We start from the raw sequence: 21,142 nt of genomic DNA, 5'->3' as shown, positions 1-21,142 counted from the left end.
ATTAGCCAATGTGGGATGGCATAAAGTTTTTAATAATTTGCCGGCCACTTTGGCCGAGAGTTCTAGGCGCTTCAGTCCGGGACCGCGCTCCTGCTACGGTCGCTACGGTCGGTTCGAATCCTGCCTCGGGCATGGGTGTGTGTAATGTCCTTAGGTTAGTTAGGTTTAAGTAGTTCCAAGTCTAGGGGACTGATGACCTCAGATGTTAAGTCCCATACTGCTCAGAGCCATTTGAACCATTTTTTAACAATTTTTTTAACACTTACGTTATTATCAAAGGTATTTCAAAAACAAGTCAGTGCGCGACCGACCAACCGATCGATCCAACCGCCAATGCCCATTGCCTAAACGAACTCGAGCAGACTGGCGGCCTAAGACATACTAGCACTCCGGACGACAGTCAGAGACTGACTGCCGCACAAGTGCGAACGAGAGACAGAGCAGCAACCGGTGATGGGTGACTGACCCAGACTCACTCCGCCTGACCAACAGACTAGACTCGGCCAGAGTGACAGACTGCCCTGGCTGACCAAGTGCCTCCGACTGACCCAGACTCACTCCGCCTGACCAACTGACTAGACTCGGCCAGAGTGACAGACTGCCCTGGCTGACCAAGTGCCTCCGACTGACCCAGACTCACTCTGCCTGACCAACTGACTAGACTCGGCCAGAGTGACAGACTGCCCTGGCAGACCAAGTGCCTCCGACTGACTGACTCAGACTGCCCACTGCCGAGCTCATAGCGCCCCTTAAATGCACGTGGACAGGCAACCTTTCCCCGTTCCCACCAGAGTGAGACACCAAAGCTGCGACTGCCACAGCGGCGCCACCGCCAGAAACGGAGGGCGACTGCTTCACACTGCGCGTTGCGGCACGCTCTTCAGCAAATACTACCACGGCTCAGTCCCCTTAACGGTATACTCAGTTTGTAAAGCAGTATAGATGCAGATGCAGATGTGGGTGTAGATGGAGGGTCAGTCTCTGGCGGACAGGGCGGGCTTACAGCCGCGCGGGATTAGCCGAGCGGTCTTAGGCGTTACAGTCATGGACTGTGATTCTGGCGGAGGTTCGAGTCCTCCCTCGGGCGTGGTTGTGTGTGTTTGTCCTTGGTATAATGTAGGTTAGGTAGTGTGTAAGCTTAGGGACTGATGACCTCAGCAGTTAAAGTCACACACATCTGAATGTTTTTGAATGGGCTCACAAAGTGTTGCAACGCTCTGCCCTGCAGACCCGCTTCCTGCTGACGGAGGGCTCGGAGCCCGACTTGAGCACGTGGGACGTCCCGCTGACGTTCACCACCGGCCAGGAGGGGGACTTCACCAGCACGGCGACGCGCCAGTGGCTGCCGGCTGGCGCGGGGGCGGCGCAGCTCGATGTTACGGTCACGGCCGGCGACTGGCTCCTCGTCAACATACAGGAAGTCGGTGAGTCAGGCGCTGGACACCAGGGGGCGCCCTTTTCACGCCTTTGTAAATAAACTCCAGGTGACTGGTTATCACTGTTAGCATTCACCCGCGATTCTTATACATGTATTTTAACAACGCGTTTCAAGAGACAATGCACCCATCATCAGGTTGTAAAGTCTATGTCATGAAATTAAACGGACTAAAAAGACAAAATACCATCACAAATAGTTGGGAAGCCCATAGAGTAAAACAGAATTAGAAGTATATTGGACTGTAGGTCCTCGTCTTACATTGAACTTGTTGACACAAGTCGATGGCCGTCCCACAGCTACCAAATACACTCCTGGAAATTGAAATGAGAACACCGTGAATTCATTGTCCCAGCAAGGGGAAACTTTATTGACACATTCCTGGGGTCAGATACATCACATGATCACACTGACAGAACCACAGGCATATAGACACAGGCAACAGAGCATGCACAATGTCGGCACTAGTACAGTGTATATCCACCTTTCGCAGCAATGCAGGCTGCTACTCTCCCATGGAGACGATCGTAGAGATGCCGGATGTAGTCCTGTGGAACGGCTTGCCATGCCATCTCCACCTGGCGCCTCAGTTGGAACAGCGTTCGTGCTGGACGTGCAGACCGCGTGAGACGACGCATCATCCAGTCCCAAACATGCTCAATGGGGGACAGATCCGGAGATCTTGCTGGCCAGTGTAGTTGACTTACACCTTCTAGAGCACGTTTGGTGGCACGGGATACATGCGGACGTGCATTGTCCTGTTGGAACAGCAAGTTCCCTTGACGGTCTAGGAATGGTAGAACGATGGGTTCGATGACGGTTTGGATGTACCGTGCACTATTCAGTGTCCCCTCGACGATCACCAGAGGTGTACGGCCAGTATAGGAGATCGCTCCCCACACCATGATGCCGGGTGTTGGCCCTGTGTGCCTCGGTCGTATGCAGTCCGGATTGTGGCACTCACCTGCACGGCACCAAACACGCATACGACCATCATTGGCACCAAGGCAGAAGCGACTCTCATCGCTGAAGACGACACGTCTCCATTCGTCCCTCCATTCACGCCTGTCGCGACACCACTGGAGGCGGGCTGCACGATGTCGGGGCGTGAGCGGAAGACGGCCTAACGGTGTGCGGGACCGTAGCCCAGCTTCATGGAGACGGTTGCGAATGGTCCTCGCCCATACCCCAGGAGCAACAGTGTCCCTAATTTGCTGGGAAGTGGTGGTGCAGTCCCCTACGGTACTGCGTAGAATCCTACGGTCTTGGCGTGCATCCGTGCGTCGCTGCGGTCCGGTCCCAGGTCGACGGGCACGTGCACCTTCCGCCGACCACTGGCGACAACATCGATGTACTGTGGAGACCTCACGCCCCACGTGTTGAGCAATTCGGCGGTACGTCCACCCGGCCTCCCGCATGCCCACTATACGCCCTCGCTCAAAGTCCGTCAACTGCACATACGGTTCACGTCCACGCTGTCGCGGCATGCTACCAGTGTTAAAGACTGCGATGGAGCTCCATATGCCACGGCAAACTGGCTGACACTGACGGCGGCGGTGCACAAATGCTGCGCAGCTAGCGCCATTTGACGGCCAACACCGCGGTTCCTGGTGTGTCCGCTGTGCCGTGCGTGTGATCATTGCTTGTACAGCCCTCTCGCAGTGTCCGGAGCAAGTATGGTGGGTCTGACACACCGGTGTCAATGTGTTCTTTTTTCCATTTCCAGGAGTGTATCTTGTCGCACTGCGCCAGCTCGGGAGCTGTTGTGGACTGACCTGCCTAGGTGTTGTGGCGTGGTTACAGCCGTGTGCTTGACGGTAACGCTATGCTATTGGGCGCCGGATTTCCTTATTGCATGGCCTGTTTCATATATATAGTTCGCAATTATGACAAATCAGCTGTTGTGAACCATATATATGAAACAGGCCATCCCCTTAATAGCATAGAAGACAACGTAGAAATATTGCATGTAGAAAAGAAAGGGAGGAAACTTGATTTACTAGAGGAATTCGAGATAGCTATCCATGAAAAGAAACAAAGCAATATTTTAAATGCACAAGATAATTTTAAAGAAATGAGATTTTTTAGCGGGGTTTTAGAATTATTTTAGGGCAGTTATGCGACTTTAAACTTGTAGCATGTCACTGACGGAGTTGCGAGAGGCTGACGATGGCAGACCAATGCAATAAGGAAATCAGGCGCCCAATAGCATAGCGTTACCGTCAACCACACGGCTGTAACCACGCCACAACGCCTAGGCATGTCAGTCCACAACAGCTCCCGAGCCGGCGCAGTGCGACAGCATATTTGGTAGCTGTGGGACGGCCATCGACTTGTGTCAACAACTTCAATGTAAGACGAGGACCCACAGTCCAATATACTTCTAATTCTGTTTTACTCTATGGACTTCCCAACTATTTGTGATGGTATTTTGTCTTTTTAGTCCGTTTAATTTCATGACATAGACTTTACAACCTGATGATGAGAGCATTGTCTCCTGAAACGCGTTGATAAAATATATGTGTAAGATAACCAGTATAACGACTACTGTACCTCGACTCCATAATGGATTACATTAAACTCCAGGTGACGTCACTGAGGCGTCACGTACAGGTGAACCGGAACTCCACCAACAAAGTTGTATGTGTTGTAAGGCGTAGGGATTTTGGACACCTTACATGACAGGTGGGGCAACGGCCTTGCGGCAGTGGATACACCGATTCGCGTCACATCACCGAAGTTAAGCTCCGTCGGGCGTGGCCGGCACTTGGAAGGGTGACCATCCGGGCCGCCATGCGCTGTTGCCATTTTTCGGGGTGCACTGCCCCTCGTGATGCCAATTGAGGAGCTACTAGACCGAATAGTAGCGTGTAGTGTTGTCGATTTTCTGATGACATTTGGGGAGAGACAGAAATCGAGCCTCATACGAGACTGGATTACTGGAATAAAAATTTAAACAATTCAAGTTGACTGTGAGTAAGAGCAAGACAGTGGCAATGAAGATGAGTAGGACATACGCATCTTTTTATATCACAGTGGAAGGATGGAAGGTAGAACGTGTGAAAAGTTAGTGTTATGTCAAGTGATGGAACGGCCGAATTAGACGATTTAAACAGAATAGCAAAAGGACCCCGCTTCTTCCACCAAGTTCGAAACCTACATCTGGGATAAGGGAATCTCCCCTGAAAATTAAAAAAAAAACTGTGTGAAGAAACTGTCTCTTGCCAATCACGACGTACTTTCGAAGAAATATCATCCACGCAGTTCCGAAAATAGCAAGAGCCGACAAGTTGCGAGAATAATCGCACGGTGAGCTTAACAGCTCAGGCATCCAATACGCTGAGAAGGATAGTGTAGAGAAGAATGGAAAAGAAATTTAGGTCGCGTTAGGTGACGATCAGGTTAATATTAAGGCAGCAAAGAAGCAGTCCGGAAGCGGTTGGCAACGGGAGGAGGACTGAAGAAAAATAAAGGCACGTTCTTAGGAACAGTTGGCCTAGAAGAAACATCCGATAATCTCAAACGGTCCGACTTGTTAGAAATTCTGAGAAAAATAGAAGTAAGTTATAGAAGAGGCAATGACGGAAATAACAGATTCGTTGAAGAATGGGATTAAAATTCCGGTGAAAAGACAGCAGTGGTAAGACTTTCTGATGACTTTGCTACTCGCATGCTCAATGAAGATCAACAGGAATTGCAGGATCTGTTGAATGAAACGAACAATCTGAGTGCAGAATGTAGATTGAGAGTAAACCAGAAAAACAGAAAGGTAATCAAATGTAGTCAGAAACTTAGGCTCAAAACTGACGATCACGAAGTAGACGAGGAATTATGCTGTCTTGGAAGCAAAATAACCAATGACGGGCGAAGCAAGGGGAACAGAAAATTCAAACTAGCAAAAAAAAAAAAAAAAAAAAGTCGTTGCTGGCCAAGAGAAGTTTACTAGTATCAGACATAGGCCTCAATTTGAAGAATAAATGTTTGTTTGGAGCACAGTACAGCATCTCAGTGAGTCACGGACTGTGGGAAAGGCGGAACAGATTTTTCCTTTGCGATCAGTAGCGCCGGTAATGAAAGGCAGGAATGCTCCCGATTTCACAAACACTTGTGCATCACTATGATTTTTGCGCTGCGGTCTTAACGCTCTTTTTACCTCAGTGGACGAATAACTACTCTTGAGCGATGCACTGGTGAGCAATAATTCCGCGTGAAGCATTTCTGCTTCTCATATTTTCCTTGCCTATCCTCCAAAGTTTTTATGATGCCTGAGTTTTGTCGTGGTTAGAATCCTGGTGCAGGTAACAGTCTACACTACTGGCCATTAAGATTGCTACACGAAGAAGAAATGCAGATGATAAACGGGTATTCACTGGACAAATATAGTATACTACAACTGACATGTGATTACATTTTTACGCAATTTGGGTGCATAGATCCTTAGAAATCAGTACCCAGAACAACAACCTCTGGCCGGAATAATGGCCTTGATACGCCTGGGCATTTACTCAAACAGAGCGTCGATGGCGTGTACAGGTAGAGCTGCCCATGCAGCTTCAACGCGATACCACAGTTCATCCAGAGTGGTGACTGGCGTACTGTGACGAGCCAGTTGCTCGGCCAGCATTGACCAGGCGTCTTCAATTGGTGAGAGACCTGGAGAATGTGCTGGCCAGCGCAGCAGTCGAACATTTTCTGTATCCAGAAAGGCCCGTACAGGACTTGTAACATTCGGTCGTGCATTATCCTGCTGAAATGTAGGGTTTCGCAGGGATCGAATGAAGAGTAGAGCCACGGGTCGTAACACATCTGAAATGTAACGTCCACTGTTCAAAGTGCCGTCAATGTGAACGAGAGATGACCGACACGTGTAACCAATGGCACCCCATACCATCACGCCGGGCATTACGCCAGTATGGCGATGACGAATACACGCTTCCAATACACGCGCATAACACAGATGCGACCATCACGTTGCTGTAAACAGAAGCTGGATTCATCCGAAAAAATGACGTTTTCCCATTCGTGCACCCAGGTTCGTCGTTGAGTACACCATCGCAGGCGCTCCTGTCTGTGATGCAGCGTCAAGGGTAACAGCAGTCATGGTCCCCGAGCTGATAGTTCATGCTGCTGCAAACGTCGTCGAACTGTGCAGATGGTTGTTGTCTTGCAAACGTCCCCATCTGTGGACTCAGGGACCGAGACGTGGCTGCACCGTCCGTTACAGCCATGCGGATAAGATGCCTGTCATCTCGACTGGTACTGATACGAGGCCGTTGGGATCCAGCACGGCGTTCCGTATTACCCTCCTGAACCCACCGATTCCATATTCTGCTCACAGTCATTGGATCTCGACCGACGCGAGTAGCAATGTCGCAATACGATAAACCACAATCGCGATAGGCTACAATCCGACCTTTACCAAAGTCGGAAAAGTGACGGTACGGATTTCTCTTCACAACAACGTTTCACCAGGCAACGCCGGTAAACTGCTGTTTGTGTATGAGAAATCGGTTGGAAACTTTCCTCATGTCAGCCAGTTGTAGGTGTCGCCACCGGCGCCAACTTTGTGTGAATGCTCTGGAGAGCTAATCATTTGCGTATCACAGCATCTTCGTCCTACCGGTTAAATTTCGCGTCTGTAGCACGTCATCTTCGTGGTGTAGCAATTTTAATGGCAGGTAGCGTATGTGTAGAGGTTATTGTGACATTTCTGGCCGAGAGAGTTTATATCTTACAATCACGCATTACTGATATTCACTCTGAAAAGAAACAGTAGTAAAAGGGATAAATAGTTACAACTGGTGTGTGCCGTATGTGATTTGAGCGGGTAGAAACCCTACTAACAGGTGGTAAGTGGTCCCTACGGTGAACCTGCCAGCTGTTGGTAGATGTAGACGTGGACGTAGACCGGCTGCGGCGCTGTGCAGGCTTCTACCGCGTCAACTACGACACGGACAACTGGGCGCTGCTGGCGGCGCAGCTGCAGTCCGACCACTCGGCCATCGGGGTGGTGAACCGCGCCCAGGTCCTGGACGACGCCTTCCAGCTGGCCCGCGCCGGCCTGCTGGACTACGGCGTCGCGCTGGACAACACCGCCTACCTGGTGGCGGAGCAGGAGTACGTGCCGTGGTACAGCGCGCTCTCCGCCCTCTCCTACCTGGACACCCGCCTCCAGCAGTCCGAGGAGCAGCAGCTGCTGCAGGTGAGTGGGTCTGCCCGGCCGCCCCGCCGTCTGGTACCGGGGCCCCATCTGGCGTTCTCTCAAATTCACTGTAACTTTGGACGTAGGATTGTCATTCTGAAAGTAAACAATGTCGGACTGTTTGTCTGTCGGCCTATCTGTCCGTCGGTCGATCGGTCGGTCTGTCTCTCTATCTGTATGTCGGTCGGTTGGTCTGTTTGTCGGTTGGTGTTCTTGTCCGTCTGCCCGTTTAAAATCCTTTCACTCAGGAATGGTAGACGTATCAAGTGGCGAGTCATGTCACATACTAAGATCTACAGCTCCTTGGCGGTGTCATAAATGTAACCTTCTAAGTCAATGAAACCAAAAGCTGCGGCCATTTATGTCACATATTTTGATACCGGTGTTGAGCCATACAGGTCAATTCCCTATCTGGCTCTCTCTAAAATTCACAACAGTTGTGGACCTATGACCGTAATTTGCAAATGAAACAATGTTTTTTTTTCATAGTGATTAAAGTGCTTCTGGGTATTATGCAGTGTCATTGCTAAAATGTAACAACAATAATAAACTAAAACCGACGTTTCAACCGAATTGCAACGGCCTTCCTCAGGGCACGACTGGTTTTACATGGGGATAGGTGCTTGTATTTATTACAGACTATAGATGCCTGACGTCACTGTTGTAAAACTTTTAATTGGCCCTCTAATATAGTTGGCTAGTCATGAAGTAAGGGAAGATGGAAGGAAAGAGGCTATTGGTGGATGTCCACGTCGTCAATGATTGGTAGCTGTCCGCCAATCAGCGTTCGGCGTCTGGTCGCCAAGTTTTCCTGCTGGTGTGCGCGGAAGTGGAGTGACAGTTGCTCCACAGCTGTTTGTGCGGATACGTCCGTGTCCCGTGTAGCCTCTGCCCCGCTGCCCGTTGGGCTGGAATGGCCGGCAGCCAGGACGCCGGGAGTTTGTAGCCATCTTCTCTGTTGATGTTGACATGCAAAACTAGTCGTGCCCTGAGGAAGACTGTTGCAATTCGGCCGAAACGTCGGTTTTAGTTTATTGCTGTCGTTAGTTTTTAGCAATGACGCGGCACGATACCCAGAACAATTTTAATCACTATGACACCGGCCGCGGAAGCCTACGTTCTTATATCAATGTTTTCTTCTCCAGACATTTTTATTGATACTGGAAGACATACAGAAATGAGATAAACTCAAAAATTATCCACAGTCTAGCTATAGTTTTTGTAAGAAAACAAATAGCACACACAAGTTATTTAAGTCATTTGTGGTTCTGCTCCTCAAGTAGTAAAAACTGAACTCTTACAGGATCAATTTATTGTCCTTCTGACGGTCTCTCGGTCGGTCTGTCAGTCTATCGATCTATCTACAGGGTGTCCAGAAAAGGACTCCCTAATTTCAAAATTAAATATCTCGTAAACAAAGATCGATAGAGGAATGCAGTAAACGGTATGTTTATTGTGAAAGTTGTAAGAAGTTTATACAGAAGTTTGAAATACTAGTTACAAAAGCTGCTAACAGATGGCGCTGTAATCACCATACGTAATGCCTAGTATAAATAGTGATCCGAAGTCCAGAGCGATCAGTTCCACTACTGAAACGTGAAAGGAGGTTAGCGTACCGAAGGAAGAGATTAAAACCATGTACTCCATTGAACAACGCGTTTTTCTGGTGCTAGAGTCCTACGGCATAAGCCGAAGCACGATTTAATGTTCCAAAACGACCCGATGCGAAAACCATCCGTATGCTCTTCGCAAAATTTCAACGAACAGGCAGAGTAACTGATGATCTAGTGGGGCATGTTGGCCACAAGCAAACCGCAGTCACGCCTGAAAATATTGCCACAGTTTCTGGAATTATTCAGCGAAATCCAATGTCATCCGTCCGTAGAATTGTATCTGAGACTGGTTTGACGCGTTCCAGCACGCAGAAAATACTGAGAAAGAGCCTACACATGTTTCCATTCAAAATTCAAACGCACCAGGCCATACCCGTACGAGCTGCGCAACAAATGGTTGCCTTTGCTAATCAGATGCTCACATGATTGATAGTGAAGGATTTGATGTTGGCTGCATATGGTTTACAGATGAAGCACACTTACACCTGAATGGATACGTGAATAAGCAGAACTGGCGATTTTGGGGTTCCGAAAAGCCATATTGGTGTGAAGCGAAACCCCTGTATTCTCCTAAAGTTACTGTGTGGGCTGCAGCATGCAGCAGAGGCATTATTGGCCCTTTTTTCATTCGAGAAACGGTCACTGGTGCACTTTACGTTGCAATTTTGGAACAATTTGTCGCCATACAGCAAGCGTTAGACGATCGACCAGGTACTCTATGGTTTATGCAAGATGGAGCCCGACCACAGCGCACCGAACAAGTGTTTCGCTTTCTTGAGGAATATTTCGGGAATCGAATCATTGCTTCGGAATATCGCAAATTTACTGGTGCAGGCATGGATTGGCCTCCATATTCGCCGGAGTTGACTCCCTGTGACTTTTTTTGTGGGGCACAGTGAAAGACATGGTCTACCCGAAGCATCCCGCCGCGCTGGACGAGCTTGAATCGGAGGTCTCTGTGGCATGTGAATCCATTTCGGTTGAGACACTACGAAATGTGATGGCGAATTTCATTCTTCGTTTGTGCCACCTCTGTATTGCCAATGGTGAACATTTTGAAAACATTGTGATGTGATTGTTTGCAAAAATTGTTTTCATGCGATTATTTCACTTCTGTATGCTGAGATGAGCTGTACAGCTTACAGCGCCATCTGTTAGCAGCTTTTGTAACTATTATTTCAAGCTCCTGTATAAACTTCTTACAGCTTTCACAATAAACATACTGTTTACTGCATTTCACCATCGATCTTTGTTTTCCGAGATGTTTAATTTTGAAATCAGGGAGTCCTTTTCTGGACACCCTGTATCTGTTGTTGGCCTATCAAGCGGTCGGTCGGTCGGTCGGTCGGTCGGTCGGTCGGTCGGTCCATCTGTCTGTTGGTCTATCGGTCTATGGGTCTATCCATCTATCTGTTGTGGGCCTGTCTGACAATCAGTCAGTTGGTCTATCGATCCGTCTGTATGTCTATCGGTCGGTCGGTCGGTCGTTCTGTCGGTCTGTCTGTATGTCGGTCGGTCGGTCCGTCTCATGGTCTGTCGCTCTGTCTGTCTGTTTAAAACCGTTTTTCTAACAAGGGAACCTCCCCATCGCACCCCCCTCAGATTTAGTTGGCACAGTGGATAGGCCATGAAAAACTGAACACAGAGCAATCGAGAAAACAGGAAGAAGTTGTGTGGAACTATGAAGAAATGAGCAAAATATACAAACTGTCCATGTCCAAGATATGCAACATTAAGGAGAGTGTGCGATCAGGATCGCCGTGGTCACGTGGTTAGCGTGAGCATCTGCGGAGCGAGAGGTCCTTGGTTCAAGTCTTCCCTCGAGTGAAAAATTTAATTTTTTATTTTCAGTTTATGTGACAGACTCTTATGTTTTCATCAGTTTTTTGGGAGTGATTATCACATCGGGCAAGGTAGAAGAATCTTTTTACCCATTCGCCAAGTGTACAAGTTAGGTTGGTCGACAACACATTCCTGTCATGTGACGCGCATGCCATCTCCAGTGTCATATAGAATATATCAGACGTGTTTTCCTGTGGAGGGGTCGGTTGACCTATGACCTTGCGATCAAATGTTTTCGGTTCCCATTGGAGAGGCACGTCCTTTCGTCTACTAATTGCACGGTTTTGCGGTGCGGTCGCAAAACACAGCCACTAAACTCATTACAGTGAACAGAGACGTCAGTGAACGAACGGACAGATGACAACTTTGCGAAAATAAAGACTTGAACCAAGGACCTCTCGTGTCGGATCTGCTCACGCTAACCACGGGACCACTGCACTGCTGGGTCCTTGATGTTGCCTCTCTTGCACATGGACTACTCAGTTTGTATATTTTGCTTATTTTTTCATAGTTCCACACAACTTCTTCCCGTTTTCTCGATTGATCTGTGTTTAGTTTTTGAAAGCCTATCCACGGTGCCAACTTTTAACTAAATCTGAGGGGGGGTGCGATGGGGAGGTTCCCTTGTAAGGAACTGGTAGACGTACCAAATCGCAGTTCATGTCACATGCTAAGATCTACAGGCCCTTTACGGTATAATAAATTTAACGTCTAAGTCAATGAGATGGCATTTATGTCACATATTTTGATACTCGCAAACTCACTCACCAAAACAAGTTTGTTTGGGTGGCCACTCGTCAAAACCTACAGGGTACTTCCGGTCGACCGAGAGACGAGAAATTTGGCAATAAGTAACGTTTCACAGCACAAATAAAGTTAAAAATCAGAAAATTGTTAATTTGTATCACACGAAAAATATTTCTTCTGTCATTTCAAACAGTCGCAGAGTATGCGGCGCCTGCCCCGTGATCTGTGGCCGTGTCTAGACCGCTCTGGCTCTCTCTCTCCCGCAGACCTACCTCAGGACCATCCTGGCTGACATCTCGGCGCAGCTGGGCTACGTGGAGACGGCCGGCGACTCTCACGTGGACCGCATCCACAGGAAGCTGGTGTCCAGGTGGCAGTGCGCCGCCGGGGCCCCCGGCTGCCTGGAATTCTCCAGCCAGGAGCTGGCCAAGCTCATCGCGGACGAGAACTACCTGTGAGTGGCCGAGCGGACGCCAGGCGTCTCTCTTCCTTTCACCAGTAAAAGTCCGCACCTCGTGGTCCAGTGGCTAGCGTTGCTGCCTCTGGATCCCGCGGTCCCGATTCCCGGCCGGGTTGGGGATTTTCTCTGCCAGGGGACACTCACTGTCTGTGTTGCCCTCGTCGTTTCATTCTCATTGTCATCATCCGTGACAGTGGCTACACTAGACTGTGTAAAAGAAAAATGGGACTTTGTAAGGGCGCTGATGACCACGTAGTGGAGCGGCCCACGAATCAAACATCAAACATCACCAGCAAAAGTAGACTGCCATTAAAGTACACTGGGGTGAGAAAAAGCATGGGGTAGCGATAGGCACGTGCACAGATGGTGGTAATTTCGAGCATTGGCGGAACTGCGGTCTGTATTCATGAGATTCATGTGAAACGGTTTCCGAAGTGATTATGGCCGCACTACGGCAATTGGGAGATCTTGGAGGTGGAGTAGTGGTTGGAGCTAGACGTACGGTATGTTCCATTTCAGAAATGGTTAGGGAATTCAATATTACGAGATCCGCCGTGTCATGAGTGTACCGGGAATATCAAATTTTGGGCATTACCTTTCACCACGGACCATGCAGTGAGTAACGGCCTTCACTTAACGACCGAGATGAGCGGCGTTTCTATAGAGTTGTCAGTGCTAACAGACAAGCAGATATTGTGTGAAGCAACCGGAGAAGTCGACGTGAAATGTGAGACGAAGGTATCCGTTAAGACAGTGTGGTGAAATTTGGCATTAATGGGCTACGGCATTACACTATCGCCTTGGGCACGGTTCTTTCGCTCGACACCGTATCCGTTGGACCCTAGACGGCTGGAAAACCGTCGCCTTGTCAAAGGAGCCTGCGAGTGCAGTTGATAAGAGCTGATGGTAGGGTTCGAGTGTTGCGCTGACCCCACGAAGCCATGGACCCAAGATGTAAACGAGCTACTTTGCAACCAGGTGGGAGCTCTATAATGGGTGTGTTTGCATTATATGGAACCTATCGTTGACTGGAAATGGCTATATTCGGCTACTTGGAGACCATTTCTAGCCATTCGTGGACTTAATTTCCCAAGGAACATTGGAATGTTTATAGGTCAAATAAGACATGTTACTTGGCAACAGTTGTTCGTGATTGGTTTGGAGAACGTTCTGGCCAGTTCTACCATCGAACTCTTATGGACCTTAATCGAGAGGTCATTCCGCGCACAAAAGCCTGCACCTGCAACACTTCGGCAATCATGGACGGCTGTGGAGGCAGCAAGGCTCAGTATTTGTGCAGGGGTTCTTCCAACGACTTGTCCATTCGGTGCTACGTCGAGCTACTGGGCAAAAGGAGGCCCTTACTAACAGCTATCCCATGACTTGTTACCTCAGTCTACATTTGTTCCACATTCTTCATCTGTGTGGCCACGTTGTCCGTACTTACTTCATAATCATTCAAGATATTTCGCTACCTTCTATGCAACTACAAGAAAACGCCTCATTTTGGCACCAAAGATGTTTCGTTTTATTGAAATAAAAATTATCAGTGATCTGTAGTGAGAGATACTTACAAACTGTTCGTTAAAAGATTTCACATATAGTATTTCGTTCCTTGTTTTCTCTCAGATCAGGAAACGCAATCAGCTTACATGGTTTTTTAAGTTGTTCCTTAATTTGATAGTGTTGATTCTGGCCTAATCCCGTGTTGCCTTGCACAACTATCCATGAAGCGCAACAGAATATATCACCACTACTGTCTATGTGTATCTTCTCGCTGCACATGCCTAGTGTGTTTTGTGTAGTGTTAACATTTTTACTGCTAGTCTTTCATCGATCTAGAAATGTACTCCTTTTCTGTTATTCGTTATAGAGTCATTTAATTATGTTACTGTGCATTTATTTAATGTGCAAGTCAAGGAAAATCAAGGTGCACCGAGGGAGCTGAAGATTAAAAGGGTGAATGGGTGGCAATGAGGTGGTAGGGGGGGGGGGGGGGGTGGCGAGGGGTATGAGCCGGGGGTGAGGGTGGGAGGAGAGATCACGGAACTGTGAATGCCATGTAGTGGAATGGAGAGAGTATTCAAGGACAGAGTGCAATAATTAAATGATTCAAAACACATACCACAGCTGGCCGATGTGGCCGTGCGGTTCTAGGCGCTTCAGTCCGGAACCGTGCGATCGCTACGGTCGCAGGTTCGAATCCTGCCTCGGGCATTGATGTGTGTGATGTCCTTAGGTTAGTTAGGTTTAAGTAGTTCTCAGTTCTAGGCGACTGATGACCTCAGAAGTTAAGTCGCATAATGCTCAGAACCATTTGAGCCACATACGACAAATAATGGGGAAAGATTACATTTCCAGATCGAAGAAAAAATTCGCGGTAAATATGCTAACACTACACAAAACACATGATACATATGTAGCGAGAAAGATACAAACAGAAGGAGTGGTGCGTTTCGCATGGAGAAATGCATAGTTCTGCAAAGTAATTTGGGATTAGGCCAGAATCAACAGCACCAAAAGAAGGAAAAAGTCAGAAACTTGCAAAGCACATGGGGTTTCCTGATGTCAGCGAACATCAGGCGTGAAATACTGTAAGTGAAATGAACATTTTTTTATCGAATTGTTTTTCGATCTAGAAAGAGAAGCAGTTTGTAAATATCTTTTATTACCGACCACTGACAATGTTTAATTTCGATCAAACGAAATGCATTTTGGTGACAAAAACACGCATTTCCTTGTAGACGAAATTAAAATATCTTCAACATTTCTTTTTAGTTTTACTGTTCCAAGAAACACTACACAAATAGAAACTTCCTGGCAGATTAAAACTGTGTGCCCGACCGTGACTCGAACTCGTGACCTTTGCCTTTCGCGGGCAAGTGCTCTACCATCTGAGCTATCCAAGCACGACTCACGCCCGGTACTCACAGCCTTACTTCTGCCAGTATCTCGTCTCCTACCTTCCAAACTGATAACGCACACTCCGCTGCAGAGTGAAAATCTCATTTGGGAAACATCCCCCAGGCTGTGGCTAAGCCATGTCTCCGCAATATCCTTTCGTTCAGGAGTGCTAGCTCTGCAAGGTTCGCAGGAGAGCTTCTGTAAAGTTTGGAAGGTAGGAGACGAGATACTGGCAGAAGTAAAGCTGTGAGTACCGGGCGTGAGTCGTGCTTGGATAGCTCAGATGGTAGAACACTTGCCCGCGAAAGGCAAAGGTCCCGAGTTCGAGTCTCGGTCGGGCACACAGTTTTAATCTGCCAGGAAGTTTCATATCAGCGCACACTCCGCTGCAGAGTGAAAATCTCATTCTGACTACACAAAATGTTATCTTATCATCAGTGTTCTGATTCGTTTGATGCAGCCTGCCACAAATTTCTCCCCTGTGCTAATATGTACATCTCAGAGTACCACTCGCAACCTACGTCCTCTGTTAATTGCTGGATGATTTCCAATCTCTGTCTTCATCTGCAGCTCTCAGCTCCTCCACAGCTTCCTCTAGTATCATGGACGTTATGCCCCGATGTCCTAACCCACATCCTTTCGTCCTGTCCCTTCTCCTTGTCAGTGTTTTCCACATATTCCTTTCCTCTCTAATTCTGCGCAGAATCACCTCATTCTTTACCTTTCCAGTCCACCTATTTTGCAACATTCTTCTGTACTGCCACGTCTCAAGTGCTTCGGTTTTCTTCTTTTCCCATTTTCCAGCAATCCACGTTTCACTGTCATACAATGCTGTGCTCGAGACGGACATCCTCAGAACTTTCTGGCTCAGGTTAAGACCATCATAACATACTACTGGACCTACTTTGGCCAGTAATGTCATCCTTGTCTATGCTAGTCTGCTTTTTTAACTCGTCACTACTTCATCAGTCGTACGTTAGTGTGAATATATCGTCCATAAAACACATCATGAGGCCCGCGACTGCTGATAAGCATAAATAAAACGATTTCCTGTGTCTGTCATCATTTTCAGGCGGACAGTTGTTGATGGAGAGAGCACAGTCGCCTTTTGAGACAGCTGGCCAATCGCAAGTGTATGAAATCACAGTTACTTTGGTGAGAGAGATAGTATCGTCCTCAGCAGGGCCTATCGATTGGTAAAGCTTATATCTTCATCCTATACACAAACACCACACATGGCGTGACAACAGTTACTGCATTCAATCTTTTGCAACACGAGCTCAAAATGATTGGTCTTGGACGTTCTCTTCTTGCTAATGATAGTTACCTCTTCTCCCACGTAGTACGACAACGCCGATGACGATACGGCGGTCATCTTCTTGAGGATTATTCCCGCGCATCCGAAGGTTAGCTGCAATGCTTCATGATGAGCGTAGAGGGGAACAGCTCGTAAAAATAAAATACTTTTCTTTCACTAGCTATCCGCATTTTATTTGTTACACACTTAGCGAACAAATACGCGTCCGTACACCTCGGCGGACGAGAACAAAAGGGCTTGTTACAAGCATTAAATCGAGAGAGGTGTTGCAAAGAAACCGAAGTTACATCGTTTTTCTTTTTTTGCCGTCTTTTTAGATTACATTAATGTGGCTTAATTACGAATTGATATATCTTTGGGGCAATCAGCTCGCGCCTGTATGTGTTAATACATCTCGTTTGTCTACGCAGATAAACCTTATAGATACCTACATTCGAAGCAGGTTATGTTTCGACTTTTGCTGGTGATAAAAGTTCGTTTTTTTAGAAAAGGTGCTGTTAGAATTAACGAAATAAATTTGTAAAAGCAAATGTGTTTGCAAGGGAGGTGGCGTCGAAATGATGCTGCATACTGGTAATTGCTACAAGTGCTCTCCACTGTCTACATTATATTTACTGATTCCTTACGTTGAGTACAAAGTTATTTGAAAGTTCAATTGCTGAAGCCAGGCTATTTGTATAACATACATTACAATTCAGTTATTACACTAAATGATTACATATATATGTAAATATATCACTCTTGTGTTAAAAAATAGAGGGATTTGTATCAATGAATCTGAACTTTTCCTCAAGCAGGAGAGAAAGTTATCAATCGTAAGAGCAATTAATTTCCTGAGTTTTTCAGAATTTAGTCATCATGCTCATTATAAACGTATTATTGATTTAAAGACCACAGAAACTAAACAACTAACAATTTAACAAATTTAACGTTGCAGGTGCCAGATATGATTGCTTATTTTTATGTGTTAACGAAGTTCTCCTTTCATATTATTGCATACTATTTCATCAAAATTTGTATCAAGTTAATTCGATGTTGTTTCTCATGTATAAGATATATTCATGACTACAGCAAAAAATTCAAGATTGTTTGCTGGTTCCATTGAAATCATACTGTTCTTCACACTTTATTTTAGGATTTTTCTGAGCAATCCATCTCTCTAATGTTGAAACCAGCTTAACTTATCACGTATTTAGCTACCATGGATTGGAGACCTACAGCACGTTTGTATACTGCTTTCCATAAGTGTATGGATATGTTCCTGGGAACAAAACGTTGCAAAAACTCCTTATGAACGACGACTGAAGAGAATAGTTCAGCGTGACAGAAGTGCAAATTGTAGCAGATCTCAGTGCTGGGCTATCAACGTCAGGGTGCCAACAATTCAACGAAATATCATCGTTATGGGCTTTCGGAGCCGGAGCACCACTCGTGTACCCTCAATTTCTACACGGCACAAAGCTTTACGCCTCGCCTGGGCCCATCAACACCGACATTGGACTGATCATGACTGGAAACATGTCGCCTGGTCGGATGAGTCTCGTTTCACGTTGTACCGAGCGCATGGACTTCTATGGGTACCGGGACAGCCTCATGAATCCATGGACCCTGCATGTCAGGAGGTAACTGTCTAAGCTGGTGAAGGCACTGTAATGGCGTGGAGGGTGTGCAGTTTGAGTGGTATGTGACCACTCAAACGTCTAGATACGACTCTGACAGTATACGTAAGTATCCTGTCTGATCACCTGCATCTGTTAATGTCCATTGCTCATTCCGACGGACTTGGGCAGTTCCAGCAGGACAACTCCGGCACCCCACAGGTCCAGAACTCTTCAGAGTGGTTCCGAACACTCTTCTGAGTTTGAACACGTCCGCTGGCCACCAACCTGCCCAGACGTCTATATTGTTGAGCATATCTGGGATGCCTCACAACGTGCTGTTCAGAACAGATCCCCACGGCCTCGCACTCTTACGGATTTATGGACAGCCCTGCAGGATTCATGGTGTCAGTTCCCTCCAAACATTAGTCGAGTCCATGGCACGTTGTGTAGCAGCACTTCTGCGTGCTCGCGGGGGCCGTACACGATGTTAGGCAAATGTATCAGTTTCTGTGGCTCTGCAGTGTATATATATTAATGACTTACGATCCTGCAGTCATGAAGATGCGAAGCTAGTTCTTTTTGCTGATTATAGTACTAATCACACGCAACAAGCAAGAACCAGCTGAGAAAATGACACACCTGTCGAAGACGTATCTAGACCATCAGGGGTCCCATATCTCTCCGACTGCACATGCCCCACATCACGAGCTTGGACAGTCCCCTGCTGACATGCAGGGTCCATGGAGTCATGAGATTGTCTCCAAACCCGTACACGTCTGTGCGCTCGATACGATTTGAAACGATCTCGTCGGACGCGGTAACATGTTTCCAATCATCAACAGCCCAGTGTGGGTGTCGAAGGGGCCCAGGCGAGGCTTAAAGCTTTTTGTAGTGCAGTCATCAAGGGTAGCAAGTGAGCCTTCGGCTTTGAAAGCCCATATCGATGATGTTTCGTTGAATAGTTAGTACGCTGACTATAGCACCACGTTCAGACTCACTTAAATGTTGAGAACCTGCCATTGTAGCAGCAGTGACCGACCCAACATTTGCGCCAGACACCTGTTCATATAGGCGTTTCCGACAGCAGTGCCGTATCCTGCCTGTATACATAGCTCTGTATACCTCTGCATATGCGTGCTTACACCAGTTTCTTTGCCGCTCCAGTGTATATGAAGAAAAGTAACGGACCCAAGACTGAACCCTGTGGAAACCATTCTCGATGCCTTCAAAGATATAGGATTCTGCTGATTTTTGCACACTTTCTATACTGTTAAACACTTGTTTATATAGGTGTGCCATAATCTTTCTGTTTAGATACGCCTGTATTTGAATTTGTGTGCCTACACCAGTTTCTTTGGCACTCCAATGTACATTAACAACAATAACGGACCCAAGACTGAACCCTGTGGGAATCATTCTCGAAACCTCCCAAGTTAAAGGACTCTGCTGATTTTTGCAGACTCTTTGTACTATCAATTTCAACCTTTGCATTGTTCCAGGTAAATGTGAATGAGACTATTTGTGTACTGTCCCACTCATACCGCAATACTGAAGCTTATCTACAAGAGAAATAAATTCAGAGACGCCGCCTGCAATGCCGCAGGTTGTTTGAGTAAGGTTCTGGAAGTGCACTTGAACTGTTGGTGTTTAATGCGCGTTGCACGCCTCTCGTGTTTCCCTGGCAGGGTGGGCCCGGACATGAAGAGCGTGGTGTACTGCTACGGCCTTCAGCAGGCGGAGGGGCGGGAGGCGTGGGACTCGCTGTGGGCGCGATACTCGACCACGGAGACGGCCACCGAGCAGTCCACCATCCTGGCGGCGCTCGGCTGCACCACCGACGCCCAGCTGCTGAACGAGTGAGTACACGCAGCTGGTCGACAACACTCCCGTGGGCTGTTCTGCTGCAGCTAGCTGTCTCTCGTAAAAACTCAGAGTGTGTGTGTAAAATGGCAACATGAAAAATGACCAAAATAAAATGTCCCTGAAACTTCCTGGCAGATTAAAACTGTGTGCCGGACCGAGACTCGAACTCGGGACCTTTGCATTTCACAGGCAAGTGCTCTACCAACTGAGCTACCCAAGCACGACTCACGCCCCGTCATCACAGCTTTACTTCTGACAGTATGTCGTCTCCTACCTTCCAAACTTTACAGAAGCTCCTTTCTTTCAAGAGTGCTAATTCTGCAAGGTTCGCAGGAGAGCTTCTGTAAAGTTTGGAAGGTAGGAGACGAGATAGTGGCAGAAGTAAAGCTGTGAAAAACGGAGCGTGAGTGGTGCTTGGGTAGCTCAGATGGTAGAACACTTGCCCGCGAAAGGCAAAGGTCCCGAGTTCGAGTCTCGGTCCGGCACACAGTTTTAATCTGCCAGGAAGTTTCATATCAGCGCACACTCCGCTCTAGAGTGAAAATTTCATTCTATGGTTTTCTGTTTGCGTTGTGTGTGCGGTTTCATGTACGTTCGTTTGTGTGTGCGTTTTCTGTTATATGTGAATGAGTCATTCTTTGTGTGAGTGGACTGGATGGAAATTAGCACGGACCTGACATCTTCCGAAAGCCAACAGCCACAGACACAATTATGCAGACTACATCCAACCAACCACAAAATGAAAAATAAGCGGTCCTGCGACACATCTTACACTGACAAAATAATATCCACTTGGAAAAGAAAACTCTGATGAGAGTTACAAATAATGCAACTCATAGACACAAACAATAGTTGTTACGTACATATAACACAAGTATGTAACCACAAAACTACAGAAACATGAAAACAATCATAGCACACAAACACCACAGTCATTGCAGACATTACAGCAGACACAGAAACAAAACACTGACACCCACCACATGACTAACAGAAAGAAATGGTACATTTTAAGGTACCGACACAAATCAACACACAAAATAGTAATTGCACTAAAGCCTTACACATTTATTACAGAGCAATAAACACATTCAATTCACATTTACAAACAGCAATAGACAAACCAGTAAAATACCAAGAATGTCAAGAATGTGAAT

The 21,142-nt window shown here is 47.1% G+C and overlaps 1 protein-coding gene and 1 non-coding gene across 2 annotated transcripts in view; one reads left to right on the top strand and one right to left on the bottom strand.

The window, feature by feature from the left end:
- Nucleotides 1–21,142, top strand: part of LOC126293584 (aminopeptidase N-like) — a 155,445-nt gene that overhangs the window by 117,394 nt on the left and 16,909 nt on the right. Inside the window, exons 11-14 of the mRNA XM_049986859.1 lie at nucleotides 1,229–1,424; nucleotides 7,363–7,637; nucleotides 12,106–12,293; nucleotides 19,808–19,978. Of these exons, the coding sequence (XP_049842816.1) occupies nucleotides 1,229–1,424; nucleotides 7,363–7,637; nucleotides 12,106–12,293; nucleotides 19,808–19,978 (830 nt within the window). The remainder of the gene's footprint in view (nucleotides 1–1,228; nucleotides 1,425–7,362; nucleotides 7,638–12,105; nucleotides 12,294–19,807; nucleotides 19,979–21,142) is intronic.
- On the bottom strand, nucleotides 20,132–20,206 carry Trnah-gug (transfer RNA histidin (anticodon GUG)). Its single transcript has one exon. It is a non-coding gene; the product is annotated as a tRNA-His (tRNA).

The sequence above is a fragment of the Schistocerca gregaria genome, chromosome 10 (genome assembly GCF_023897955.1).
Source record: "Schistocerca gregaria isolate iqSchGreg1 chromosome 10, iqSchGreg1.2, whole genome shotgun sequence".
NCBI classification, from domain to species: Eukaryota; Metazoa; Arthropoda; class Insecta; order Orthoptera; family Acrididae; genus Schistocerca; species Schistocerca gregaria.
The sequence above is the reverse complement of the archived record's forward strand: the minus strand, read 5'-3'. Positions and strand labels throughout refer to the sequence as shown.